This window comes from Drosophila guanche, unplaced genomic scaffold, assembly GCF_900245975.1.
Source record: "Drosophila guanche unplaced genomic scaffold, DGUA_6, whole genome shotgun sequence".
Classification (NCBI taxonomy): domain Eukaryota; kingdom Metazoa; phylum Arthropoda; class Insecta; order Diptera; family Drosophilidae; genus Drosophila; species Drosophila guanche.
Window position 1 is genome coordinate 63,269 of NW_022995748.1, and position 12,818 is coordinate 76,086.

Sequence of the window (12,818 nt, forward strand, 5' to 3'; positions counted from 1 at the left end):
TTCCCAACCGTATCGTAATCCTTTGCTTCTCTTCACAGCTATTTATGGTGGCTTTGCTCGCTCCTGCATTGCAAAGACCATGGAGGACAATGTCCAGAACGAGTATCTGGTCACAGATGAGAACGGCTGTGCCACGGACACGAGCATCTTTGGCAACTGGGAATACAATCCGGACACCAACAGTCTGCTGGCCAGCTTCAATGCCTTCAAATTCCCCTCGAGCGACAACATACGATTCCAGTGCAACATACGCGTCTGCTTCGGCCGTTGCCAGCCCGTCAATTGTGGTGGCTACAATGCCTTTGGTCGTCGTCGTCGCTCCATAACAGACAACTCGACCGACACGACTGCCATTGCCACCAACTCGGGAGTTGAGGGTCAGCTGCGCGAGGAGATAACCATCTCATCAAATGCCATTCTCACATTCGAGAAGCGCAGCGGTCCAGGCCTGAATGATGCCAACAGTGAGTAGTAGCCCCCCACTCTCATTTACAAACCCTAACCGTTCACCTTTCTCTTGCTATCCTCTAGTCAAACCGGCGGCACAGCGAGTGGAGGATATTTGCGTATCGATGGTGGGACTGATCATTGCTTTGGTCATCACGGCTCTATTGGCTCTTGTGGCCGTTGCCGTGGCCGTCTCCTGCTGGCTAATGGCCTACAGAAGGCGACCTAAGACCATTGCACCACTGCCACATCCACCAGAGTTCCCCAATCCGCTCTTTGCCAATCCCGATGCTGTGCCCGAGCCAACGCCGGACTACATCTCCTAAACACTACACTGAATAAAACAAACACACAAACCTAGCTGTAACAACTTAGAAGTTAAGAAAAAAAGAAAAAAAAACCAGAGAAAAAGGGTAATATTTTCACAGAATTATAAATTAATGTGAATATTTGAAAGGCACGTGCAAAAAGTTGTGCAAAATGAAAACAAAATCGAATGATATTTGAATGAAAATGTGAAGAACGAATCAAAGAAAAACAAAAGTATATTTGTGAACCGTAAAACGAATGAAAAATGAAATTGTAAAAAGCGAGAAATGTATGCAAACAAAATGCATGCAGATAATAATAGTAGTTTAAGAGAATAATTTTATTATTTTGTATTAACATTTAGTGTTCTCTCTCACTTCCCCACTAATATGAGAATTTTGCGTAGTGTAGCAGAGTATTTAGCTTCCAGCATACATAGAAATAGCGGATCCAGAAACTGCCAAAGTAGGAGAAGCGGGGGTACACAGAGTGCAGCTACAAACGAATTCTCGTCCTCTAACGACAACTTCTTCATTAGTCGAGTATCAATATTAATATTCTGTTATATGTATGACTAAAGACTTCCTATAAATATTTAGGGTGTGGGTAGTACCAACGACACTTTGTATTATAGCACAGAAACAAACACACACACTTCCTGTAACTTTAAACGTGAACTCAACTCGCCTTTTAAAATTGAAAACTGCCTTGATTTTCCAACACAGACGAACAATGCACCACAGAATACTCTTTCTCTCTATAGCAGAATGTAAGAAATCGTTGAACCTTCCGCTTGTGCCAGCTATAACCACTCGACAATATGCCAACGATTGTCTTTTATGGATTGTACAAGAGCTCAAGAGTTGAACACACACACACACACACACTCAGATACACAAACTCTAAGCATGAGGCACACGGAAAAGAGTTCTAGGAAGAAATGGAATAACCTTTAACTGCCACTGAGGCGTCAAACAGCGCACAAAAACGATACATACTGTCCATTTAATGCATAGGAAATACTAGGTTTGTTTTAATTTTATTTGCAAAGACGACGACTAATGGAGGATTTGATTTTGAACACTGTCCACCCACGACTTCTTACCACTGTACTTACTGTACCACTAGCCTCTACTATGGTTAACCAATTATTTTTGTAGTTTCTTAGTCAATTAATATTAAATTGTTGTGATTGTTTTTAATGCAAAAGAGATACTTCCACTAAACTTACTAATATATAGGGAACCAAGTATAAAGAGTACTTTAAAAGACAACGAACCAGTGCGCCCTTCCGCCCCTTCAACACCTTCAACTACTAAAGTTTCCGCTAAGTAGAGTACGCGGCTATCTACGCGCCGGAAACCATGCAGCGAATTTTAGTTTCCGATGCCTGTTCATAGAGCGTGGCTGTACTTGTTGGGAGTTCATTTAGAATATAGGAAAATTAAGGGGGGAATGATCAGCCTGGATAATTAAATTATTCAAATGAAGTTTTAAATTAATATTATTAAACGTAAACAAAATGTATAGTCACTACTTTAAGCCGAACGTGAAGCGTTGAGAGACAGAAGAGCACTTCTTTATAGTGAAATACCATAAAAATATATAAAAACTCGCACTCAGACACACTTACACAAAGAGACAGACATTGTAAATAATACGCAGGCAGCAAAACTCTATGGTATTTTAGGTAGCGCATTATTGTGTATAGGTTTCCACAACTTTGATCCTATCCCAAAACTAAACCCGTTCCATGCCAGGCATAAAATTATTTTCTTAATTCCACAACCACATGGGCGCACTTCGATGTACCTAAGCGAGTGCACTAATTATTTCAAATGATAACCCAAAATGTTCACAATTACCAAACGCTTTTATTTATCTTTAATCAATTTAACAACTGTATAACTTTTTATCCGAATAGAGCTTTCAAATATGAGCTCCAAATGGACAAAACTTTTTGCACTGGCAGCAAATATCGAGAATTCAAAAGAAAGTAAACCCTTATTGTAAAAAGAACACAATAGTTCAATTGTAATTATAAAGAATTGTATTTAAAACGACAAAAAAAGATGAAACGAAATTAATTGTAATCGCTTATTGTAAACTAATAAATAAATAAATAAATATAAATCACAAAATGTTTTTTTTGAATTTATATTACTCGAGTATCATATCTGTGTCAAAAATTGTATCTCTGAGATTAAATTTGTATTATGTAGCTTCTTCTGGTTTGCTCGTTTACCCGTAATCAAAATTAATATGCAAAAGCATTTGAGGACAGTGGAGTGGCAGCCGCAGACCAAGCTTAACCCGCTTACCCCAATCCCCACATCCCCACATCCACTGCCAGACCCAGTCCCAGTTCATTATGCCCATTATGGGTAGCTTTCTGGCTGTTGTTCTGGCTGTTGTATCTTTGTTTGATAATGGAGAGCCCCCACACACACATGAAGAGTACGAGCACCATTTGGAGAGAGAATGGAAATGAGAGAGCTGATCGTAGTGATTGTGGTGTCGCCACCGCGTCCACCGCGTAAAGTGTAAACGATATTCGCGAACGTGGATGGGATCAGTTGACATTTGACAGCGCGCGTGGTGGCACGTTTACTGGGCCATTGTCTGGAGGTAAATCCATAATTCAGCGCGTATACGCCGGGCCCACAAAATTAGTCGACATTTTTTTGGTATCTTTTGTAGCTTCAAAGTACTCGAAAAATTGCAATCGCCCTGGCACTCGGATTGAGTGTAAATTACGGGTATATCGCGCCGCCAACTTGATTTCGGGCGACTGTAGTCGTCGTCGTCGTCGTTGTCGTCGTCGGGTAATTGATACAATTCCATATAATGTGTGTTGATTATGTTATTACGAGCATTATGGTGGAAATTAGGCAACAAACGGGGCAAATAAATAAATAAAACTACAGGAAAAGTGAATCCCTACAAAGTTGATTCTATTTGAGTTGACAAAATGAATGAAATTACCATTATTATTGTCAATTGCAATCATTCTGATTCTGATTATCATAATTAATGTGTGTAATTATAATTCGGTTTGGTGTTTCGTGTTTTTGATTGTGCTTACTATTTTGTTGCCAACAAACCACCGATCAATAAAACATTTGTTCACTCTCTGTTTGGACAACTGGACAAACAAAAGTTGTATAATATGGCCCTATCGATTGATAGTTGGCGAATGGGCAAAGCTCTCATTAACAAGTTCAAGTGCTAATTTTTTTTATAGACCAACAAGCGACAGTGTGAATACTCGTAGAACATTTGCTTTACGATGCACAAGATCCATGTACATAAAAAGTTTACGATTTCCAATCAAACCTTACGTTTTGGATGACACTTTTTGTATGCCATTGTTAGACAAAACAACAATTAACAAAACATTTCTCACTATTGGGTTTTTCTCATGATTTTGGCACTGAGAATCCCCCCACAGAGAAAGTCATTATATTCTACTCGTAACATAAATGATTGATTGATCCAATCAAATGATGAAAATAAATCCACAAAGTCAGCAGATGCTTTCAAAAGTGATCTTTTAAGAGGCTTACGGCTGGCAGTTATGTACAAATGAAACCCCACCTAAACCGAATGTACTTAGTATTTCAAATTCCAAGCTTAGTTTAAATATTTTATATTCGTGGCTCGTGCTCTGTCAGAAAATTTACATACAACTTGGGCAGCAGACCAGACCAGTCCAGCTTATTGATATTACAATGAAACTACATGGCGTGTCATATACTTGATATGCGACACATACGAGTACGAGTAGAGTGTGCTGTCGTGTAAGATGCGTAATTATTAATTGCCGCATAGCTTTGCCATTCTCTTCGAATCCAGTGACCCTTGAATACCGAAAAGTCAGTAGAGCAAATCAACAGATCAAAAAGATCATCGCATGCCTATGACGCGCATCGTCTGTTCATTTGAATCCATGAAAACTTTCAAAATATATTTGAATTTGACAATCGGAAAGCAGAGAATATCTCGTATGGTTAAATCAAATGAAAGCAGACAAAGAAATGCTGCCACATAAGGTGCTGCCAAGAGTGTGGGGGCGGGGTGGTGTAGATACTCTTTCCTGTGGGGCGCAGTCTACCGATAAGATACAAATTTGTATCTGTCAAGTCAAGTGCTAGTAGCTGTCTGTGTGAGTGCTGTTTGGAGAGCTCGTGTGAAGGTTTATCTCTGACGGTGATAAAATTAAATAAAAATGGGCCAAAACTTCAGCTTTTCGCTTTTGTTTATTTATATAAACAAATAAGAATAAATATATAAAAAGTACATACAAATTCCCATCCAACAAGTGAACAAATTCAGTCACATTTATGGGACCAAGGGAATACTTAAGAAACTTTCATTATGTCATTTCATTCTGTTGTATTTTGTGTAGCTTTTTATCTAATAATATAGTAAAAGTTGTTCTACAAGAAAGTTATCTCATATCAACGGTGAAATTTAAAAGAGAATCCATGAACTGTTCCATGTGAATTTCTGGTGTGCTGCTGATTTATTTGAATTCGCTTAATCCCAACACACCACAGAGAACCACAATAACAAGATTGTTATATTCAGGGTTTTCTCTGTGATTTAAAGCTGGACAGGCCGATGGCATTGTGAGCTTTAAAATGATAGATACGAAAGCAGAAGCACCAGCAAGCCAGTGCAAACATCAGCAGACGCAGCAGTCCAACATGGTTTTATGATAGCCCCACAAAAGGCAAGAACAGAAACTATAATTTTGCGCAGCAACAAACAAGCAAGCAGGGGCAGATTCCCGACCAGATTCCTGTACCAAAAACAAACAGCATGGCGGACAGCAGCGAGGCAGCGATTGGTCTGGAGACAGCCTCCTCACCCACCGCCCTCAATCTGGTGACAAAGCGCTCCACGCTTCGGCACAGCCAGCTGTCGGACAGTGGCGCCGAGAGTTGTGGCGATGGCGGCGACGAGCAGACCCGTCTCTTACGCACACCCTCCTCGCGCGCCCATAAGTACATCATCATACCGGCCACGGCCGGAGCGACTGCCACGCCGGGAAGCCCCGTGGGTCCACTGCCATTTCGTCAGACCAGCTCTACCACCTCGTTGGCTGCCATGTCGGCGGCCATACACAAGCAGCCGCCACGACAGACGTCGATCAAATCGCGACCCAGCTCGGAGGTCTTACAGCAGCCTCAGCTGATGGCTCAGCCACCGCCAGCGGCGGCCACATCCACCTCCACGGTGACCTTCACCCTTGAGGATTGCGAGGGAGAGCCCGGCGCTTGCGAGCAGCAGCTGCCCAACTACACACACAGCCCGGCGGTCATCTCACCCACGCCAGCGACCCTGACCTGCACCACCACCACGACCATGGCGGGTGACACAGTGGCCATGTCGCCGCTAAGCATGGATTTGCGCTCGCGGATCGGCAGCCACAGCAGCAGCATGCGCTCTGTGGCCTCAGGTACGTTTCAGACGCTCTCAATTCCGATACTTGAAGTACTAACTACTTATATTTGATAATTAATAATCAACGGAAAAGACTTTTTAAATCTCCTTTAAATTACTGAATCTCAGGTACTTGAAAAAGGCTTTAGAAACGATTATTATAATTCCTCAACTCTAACACAATTAATTATTTCCACAAGGGAAATATTCCTTTAAAAATACGAAATAAATTTAAAATGTTATCTAATGCTTTAATAATAATTGAATAAATTGTAAACCTTTAGGTTATATGCCTGCCCTGAATGACAGCAGTGGTAATCTTGTGGGTGGCATTGCGGTTGCCAATTCTGTGCTGCATTCACCCAATCCGCTGTATATGCAACCGCAAGCATCGCTGAGCGGCAGTTCCTATATATTTCACGATTTGCCCGCCCATCAGATCTACTCGGATGTGACATCAGTACGGTCCCTCGCCTCCATTGGCATTGGATCCACAGATGGACGGAAGTTGGTCATACGTCGAGTGCCGACTACCGCCAACGAGCTGTTCGACATGGTCAATCCGCAGACACCGCCGTAAGTTGTCTATCAGAAATACACATACAGATGGCCATTAGCATTACAAAGCGGAGCCGATAAAATGAACTAACATTTGTGGCAAATTTGGCCAGCATTTGGCACCTCAGCATAAAAAGCAAATGTTGCCACAGCCCCATGGAGCAAACAGAGAATTTTAACACCATTGTGGCATCTCTCTGATCTGGGGGACATGTGATAGCACTGGAAACGTGTCAAAGGCAGCCTCCCCATTGGGCATCAGCTATTTTTAAGCAGTGTTCCTTAACGCGATCAATAGATTCATATTTGTATTGATTCGAGCAATTACCACGCCTCATTGTGCTCCAATATATTGTAGCGATTGCTGGCTGGAATCTGGCGGCCAAATATACGGATCAGCAGTCAGTAACGAGTCAGCCCACAGACGGCACAGTTCTCCCAGTTCCGTAATCCGTATACGTGTCCTTGCTTTGGCGTGTGCAGTGTGAAATCCAACAGTGATGGCCGCATGGATAACGTGAACTAAGGACATCAAGCATCAAGTTACACTCGCATAAACGTGAATATATACAGAGTTCATATATCCGTTCCGTAGTTAGTCCGTAGTAGAATGCCCTATCGTCAGGACTACGATGCCCAGTCATCGAAGCACTCGGAGCAATCCGCCTTCCGCTTCCAGCGTGTGGCCAAAGTGTAAGAATCGATCGATCGATCATTACGTAAAACCCGAAACGAATCAGGCCACCATATCTTATGCCTACAACTGTTTGATGTTTATCTATATAAACGTCTTGTTAGCTTATGGCATTAGCGAATAAGCGCTGATTAAATATGAACGAATATTAAATGGATAAGTGGCATGTTTATAGTCTCTTTAGCGCTGATCTGAACAATGGAATACAATGCAATCCCTTATGAATACTTGTACCTTGTTTAGATTCAGATTAAATGTCTGGTCTGATTTGTGGTGGCCAGAATACTTTTTACAGTCGATAGAAAGTTGAAAAAGGGGGAAAAGAGATGCATCGCCACCCACATCAGGCATCGCGGCACACAGTCGGCATTCAGTTCCCCATTCGACATCAGCCAGCCCCAACATCTGATGCCATAGCAACCAACACCTCACGGGGCCAGCCCCCATTGTGGCATGGGGCATGTGATTACTGCAATTAAGCCATTTGACGCAACAACTAATCGCGGTTGCTGTTTGGGTGCTCGTTAAATCAGAGAGGGGTTGACATCAATTGGATGCGCCTGGCTGCACTTATGACACCACAAAACTTACAATAACTCTTCTCGCCTCTTGCAGTCCTCTCGGCATCGATGACGATGACAGCTACATGGATATGTCCGACGATGCTGTGCAGCTAAAGCCGCGCCAGCAGCACTGGGCCAACAAGATGCAGTTTGTCTTGGCCTGCATCGGATATTCGGTGGGGCTGGGCAATGTCTGGCGTTTTCCTTACATGTGCTACAAAAGTGGCGGTGGTAAGTGGGATCAACTTACACATAGAATTCCAATTTGGATCAATGTCTGTACGGATTGTGCTCGTAATTCATAAAGAATTCACTCCAAGAGTGCCGCCGCTCATGTGATAAGGCAGATAGTTACTTTGATTTCGTGCGACAAGAAGAACTTTTAGTTGCTCTAAAAGCATTTGACAATTTTGCGCTTTAAGCGGCATTTCCGCTCCAACGTTTAAAAGCCATAAATTAAAATTTAAAATAAAGCGGTCACTGTCATCATCTGGACAACGTCTTTCCTTCCTCCCTCCCACCATCCATGGCGTATGAACACGCGAGTCGCTTGGAGACCCGCGTCCATCTTCATTTACTTTCGTCACTCGGATTCTGTCTCGGACCCAGACTCGGACTCGGACCTGCTGCCCCATTTACGTGTATAATGAGCACAAGATGATCTCTTGATAATGATGGAAAAGTAGGGAGAAGCGTATAGATATTTATACAGATACGTGTGGCCTTATGCAATTTGCAGTTGTGGATGTCAAATATTTATAATTAATTCAATTTATTTACTTAGCTGCTGTCACATTTGTGCACACTTTTGCATACGTTTGTACATTCAGAGCCATATCTATTTTTGCCATTTCCAGGTGTCTTTCTAGTGCCCTATTGCATAATATTGTTCATATGCAGTATTCCGCTGCTATTCATGGAGCTGTCTGTGGGCCAGTACACTGGCCGTGGACCAATTGGGGCCCTGGGTCAACTGTGTCCTTTGTTCAAAGGTAAGTTATTAATAAAACGAAAGGCAAATTAAGACCTAGGCTATGTTTATATTTGTGGGTGATGACAAGAGATAGACAAGAGATGCTTTACATTTTTGCCAAGATTTTAGGCCGGGTAATCGGCTAACTAAATGTTTGTTATTTTTAGAGCAAACTCGAACTAAAAGATAAAAGAGTGTAAAGAGGATAAAATTCATTGCGTCATTTGTGAAAAGTTTCTAGTTTCATGAATTGGGCAGGAAAACAATGGGAAAATGAGTGTGAGGTCTGGCTACCCATCCTACCATGACAAGCTGGAAAGTGTAGCTACCTTGGTCAGATCCATTGCCAAGGTCGTTTAAAGTAACAAAATATACATGTACTCGCATGCTCATGGATGTGTGAGTTACCCCATGGTGTGCTCCAGTTGCATACGGACGGAAACCAATTAGCCGGATTCATTGTTGTCATTGTGACAGTGGCGTGAAAATGTGAGTCGCGGAAGCAAGCTCCCAAGTCCCGGCTCCCCTGTGCCCTGTTCCCTGCTGCCGGTTCTAAAGCCTACACACTCGGACTGCGCCCAAGGCTGAGGTTGTCAGTAGAGTCATAAATCTGGAAAACAACTTTACAAAACGCTTAATTATTGTCAATATTTTGAAACAAGCTGCAGCGTTGGTTGCCGACACCCCCACTCGCAGGCCCAAAGGCAGAGCCAAGATAATAAATATTAATAATGTGTAAAACTACTTAACAAAGATTCGCGAGTGGCTGGAAATCCATCCAATTGTCGCTGTGGCGAACAGAATGAACGGCAAATTATGCATATGAATTCCAGTCTAGGGTTTACAATCTAGACATGTGGTTTCAAATGAAACCGGTCGGATTTGCTGCTGTACGAGTAAGGAATACTTTTTCGCACAGCACAATGGCGGCTCATTCAATGGCATTACAACCCAAACAAAGGTGTTGCCGAAAATGGATGACTTTAAGTAGAAATTATCTATAGCCATCCATAATTTATTCTTCAATTTCTCAACAATTGCAGGAGCTGGACTTGCTAGTGTGGTCGTCTCGTTCCTCATGTCCACATACTATAGCGTCATCATAGGTTATTCCATTTACTACTTCTTTACGTCATTTAAAACGCAGATGCCCTGGATTGACTGCAACAACAGGTGGGTTAGCCTAGCAGGACAATGCCATAGACAATTGGACCAAATGTACATTTCAGATGGAATACACCGGACTGTTGGGTGCCGCAACGCAAGGAACTCAATGCCAGTGCACCGGACACATCACGCACACCCTCTGAGGAGTTCTTTGAGTAATTGAATACATTGTCTCAATTGACAATTCTACTAAGATTCTTCTATAACTCTTTCTGCAGAAATAAGGTTCTGCAGATTAGCGGTGGACTGGAATATCCGGGAATGATGCGCTGGGAGCTGTTCGCTTGTCTTATTTGCGCCTGGCTGATGGTGTACTTTGCCACGTGGAAGTCAATCAAGTCGTCGGCCAAGGTGCGCTACTTCACGGCCACATTTCCGTTTGTGCTCATCATCATACTCATGGTACGGGCCGTGACGCTCGATGGGGCGGCCGAGGGACTGCGCTACTTCTTCCGCCCGAAGTGGTCAGAGCTGAAGAATGCCAATGTGTGGATCAATGCCGCCTCCCAGAACTTCAATTCGCTGGGCATTACCTTCGGATCCATGATCTCCTTTGCCAGCTACAACAAGTACAACAACAACATACTCCGCGACACGATCGCAGTGAGTGCTGTGAATATGATAACCAGCCTGCTGGTCGGCATATTCGCCTTCTCCACTTTGGGCAATTTGGCGCTGGAGCAGAACACCAATGTGCGGGACGTCATTGGCGATGGACCGGGCATGATATTTGTGGTATATCCACAGGCCATGGCCAAGATGCCGTACGCCCAGCTGTGGGCGGTTATGTTCTTCTTCATGCTGCTCTGCCTGGGCCTGAACTCTCAGTTTGCCATTGTCGAAGTGGTGGTCACCTCGATACAGGATGGCTTTCCGCGTTGGATTAAACGGCACCTGGGCTACCACGAAATAGTCGTGCTCTTTGTCTGCGTTATATCGTGCCTCTTCGGTATGCCGAACATCATACAGGGCGGAATCTACTACTTCCAGCTGATGGACCACTATGCCGCCTCCGTGACAATTATGTTTCTGGCCTTCTGCCAAATGATTGCCATTGCCTGGTTCTACGGCACCGGACGATTGTCGAAGAATGTTAAACAGATGACCGGCAAGGCTCCATCCTTCTATCTAAGATCCTGTTGGCTAGTGCTGGGACCCTGCCTGCTCTTTGTATGTTATCCTTTTGTTATTGAAGTAACAGAACAACGTCTCATTTCTTGATGCCTTGTCTCTTTTCGTAGGCAATTTGGGTGCTAAGTCTCATCAACTACCGCGAGCCAACGTATCATAATGGGAGATACACATATCCGGACTGGGCCTATGGCATTGGATGGATGTTCGCATCTTTCTCGCTGGTCTGCATTCCGGGGTATGCGATAATCAACTTCATGCGGACCAGCGGGGACAGCTTTTGGGATGTAAGTGATTTAATTCTCATTTATCTGTAAGCGTCCCGTCACTAAAAGTGTGCATATTCCATTTAATAGCGCATCCGGAACACGCTGCGACCCAATATCTATGAGTGCAAGATCTGTGGCGAACATCACTGCGAGCACGACTATCCGGAACAGGAGCAGTATATGCTGGCCCAGGAGCTGGCCACCGTGTACAAGCCCACAACCAGCCACCTGCATCATTTGGGACAAAAGTCCGGATACAATGCTATGCAGGCCTCGACCACGGGCCCCCACGGTTCCCACTCGGAGTACAAATATCAGTCCAAGGTTCACTCAGAGCCACCACCAAATGCAACAGATGAGAAGAACGGAAAATAGAAAACCACGATTGGCACGAGTATCCTGTTTAAATGAATGCAATTTCTAAGTATTTTTAATGAATCATTTACGCGACTTTCCAGGATTAACTAAAGCTAATTAAATTATCGACATTGTCTTGAACAACTATCATTCTGTTTGATTATGTTTACCCTGTGGTTCTTAAGACCAGTCGAGGAGCAGCAATCCGACTAGTCCGTATGGGCCACCATAGCCCATGAGCCAACCATTTCAATGTAGTTTCCCTGTTTCATGTACAAATTGTTTGTATTTCATTTTATTTTATTAAATTATTTCCCACTGATCCACCCTGATCTCCAATGGCCTCAATGATCGCCCCGTAAACATGTTTACGTATTCCTTGGATTCCATCGACGTTGAAGTCCAATGTGTTAAAATATTCCTGATATTATAAATGGGTCCCCCCAGGGTATAGAAGCGAGTTCAAAAGATTCACCTGATGGAAAATTAAATAGATTGATTAAATGAACATTCAAATAAATGAATGAGAGATGCTTACATCTCATAATTATTTTGCGTGATTTGTTTTGTTTTGAGATTGTTGCACGAAACGGGCTGTTAAGCGCAAAACTCATCTAATCGAATGAAAACATATGTTGTGCTATCGGAAGTTCAAGTATGGGTACTCATCTAATTAGTTTTTAGTTAGATTTGATTTGATTTGCTTCTACAAATAACTTTCTACATTGCTCAGCTAAATTAGATAAGAATTCAGACCACATCGGCCATTCCCAGCTCTGAATGTGTTTATACATATGTATTGTCGTCAAAATAAATCTCATATTGACCTTACAAATGAAACATTAATTTCCTTATATATTATATTTTATTGGAATTAACATTTGAAACTGTTTTATAACATT

At 42.9% G+C, this 12,818-nt stretch overlaps 2 protein-coding genes and 1 long non-coding RNA gene across 12 annotated transcripts in view; 2 read left to right on the top strand and 1 right to left on the bottom strand.

Annotated features, from left to right (window-relative positions):
- LOC117583889 overlaps positions 1 to 2,582 on the top strand; it is a 57,483-nt gene extending 54,901 nt beyond the window's left edge. For all 9 annotated transcript variants that reach the window (XM_034272543.1, XM_034272545.1, XM_034272546.1 and 6 more), the window contains 2 exons: positions 39 to 464; positions 532 to 2,582. In XM_034272543.1, the coding sequence (XP_034128434.1) occupies positions 39 to 464; positions 532 to 773 (668 nt within the window). In that variant the 3' untranslated portion in view covers positions 774 to 2,582. The remainder of the gene's footprint in view (positions 1 to 38; positions 465 to 531) is intronic.
- A 2,645-nt stretch (positions 2,583 to 5,227) lies between these two features.
- LOC117583890 (sodium- and chloride-dependent GABA transporter ine) lies at positions 5,228 to 12,061 on the top strand. 2 transcript variants are annotated; one of them, XM_034272553.1, is made up of 9 exons: positions 5,228 to 6,220; positions 6,489 to 6,780; positions 8,072 to 8,250; positions 8,877 to 9,011; positions 10,036 to 10,165; positions 10,222 to 10,314; positions 10,378 to 11,329; positions 11,401 to 11,577; positions 11,647 to 12,061. In XM_034272553.1, exons 1-9 carry the CDS (start codon positions 5,581 to 5,583, stop codon positions 11,932 to 11,934), a joined length of 2,886 nt encoding a protein of 961 aa, XP_034128444.1. In that variant the 5' UTR covers positions 5,228 to 5,580; the 3' UTR covers positions 11,935 to 12,061. The 2 variants fall into 2 exon arrangements, with proteins under 2 accessions (XP_034128444.1, XP_034128445.1); XM_034272554.1 differs by lacking the exons at positions 5,228 to 6,220; positions 6,489 to 6,780 and adding an exon at positions 7,162 to 7,455.
- A 121-nt stretch (positions 12,062 to 12,182) lies between these two features.
- On the bottom strand, positions 12,183 to 12,540 carry LOC117583892. Its single transcript, XR_004573820.1, has 2 exons — positions 12,455 to 12,540; positions 12,183 to 12,391 (listed from the first exon to the last, which is right to left on the bottom strand). It is a non-coding gene; the product is annotated as an uncharacterized LOC117583892 (long non-coding RNA).
- Between the last annotated feature and the right edge of the window lie 278 nt (positions 12,541 to 12,818).

Coding starts and splice junctions, on each gene's coding strand:
- LOC117583890 (XM_034272553.1), top strand. CDS start 5,581: ATGGCGGACAGCAGCGAGGCAGCGATTGGTCTGGAGACAGCCTCCTCA. Junction 6,221..6,488: donor CATGCGCTCTGTGGCCTCAG/GTACGTTTCAGA, acceptor GTAAACCTTTAG/GTTATATGCCTGCCCTGAAT. Junction 11,330..11,400: donor TGGGACCCTGCCTGCTCTTT/GTATGTTATCCT, acceptor CTCTTTTCGTAG/GCAATTTGGGTGCTAAGTCT.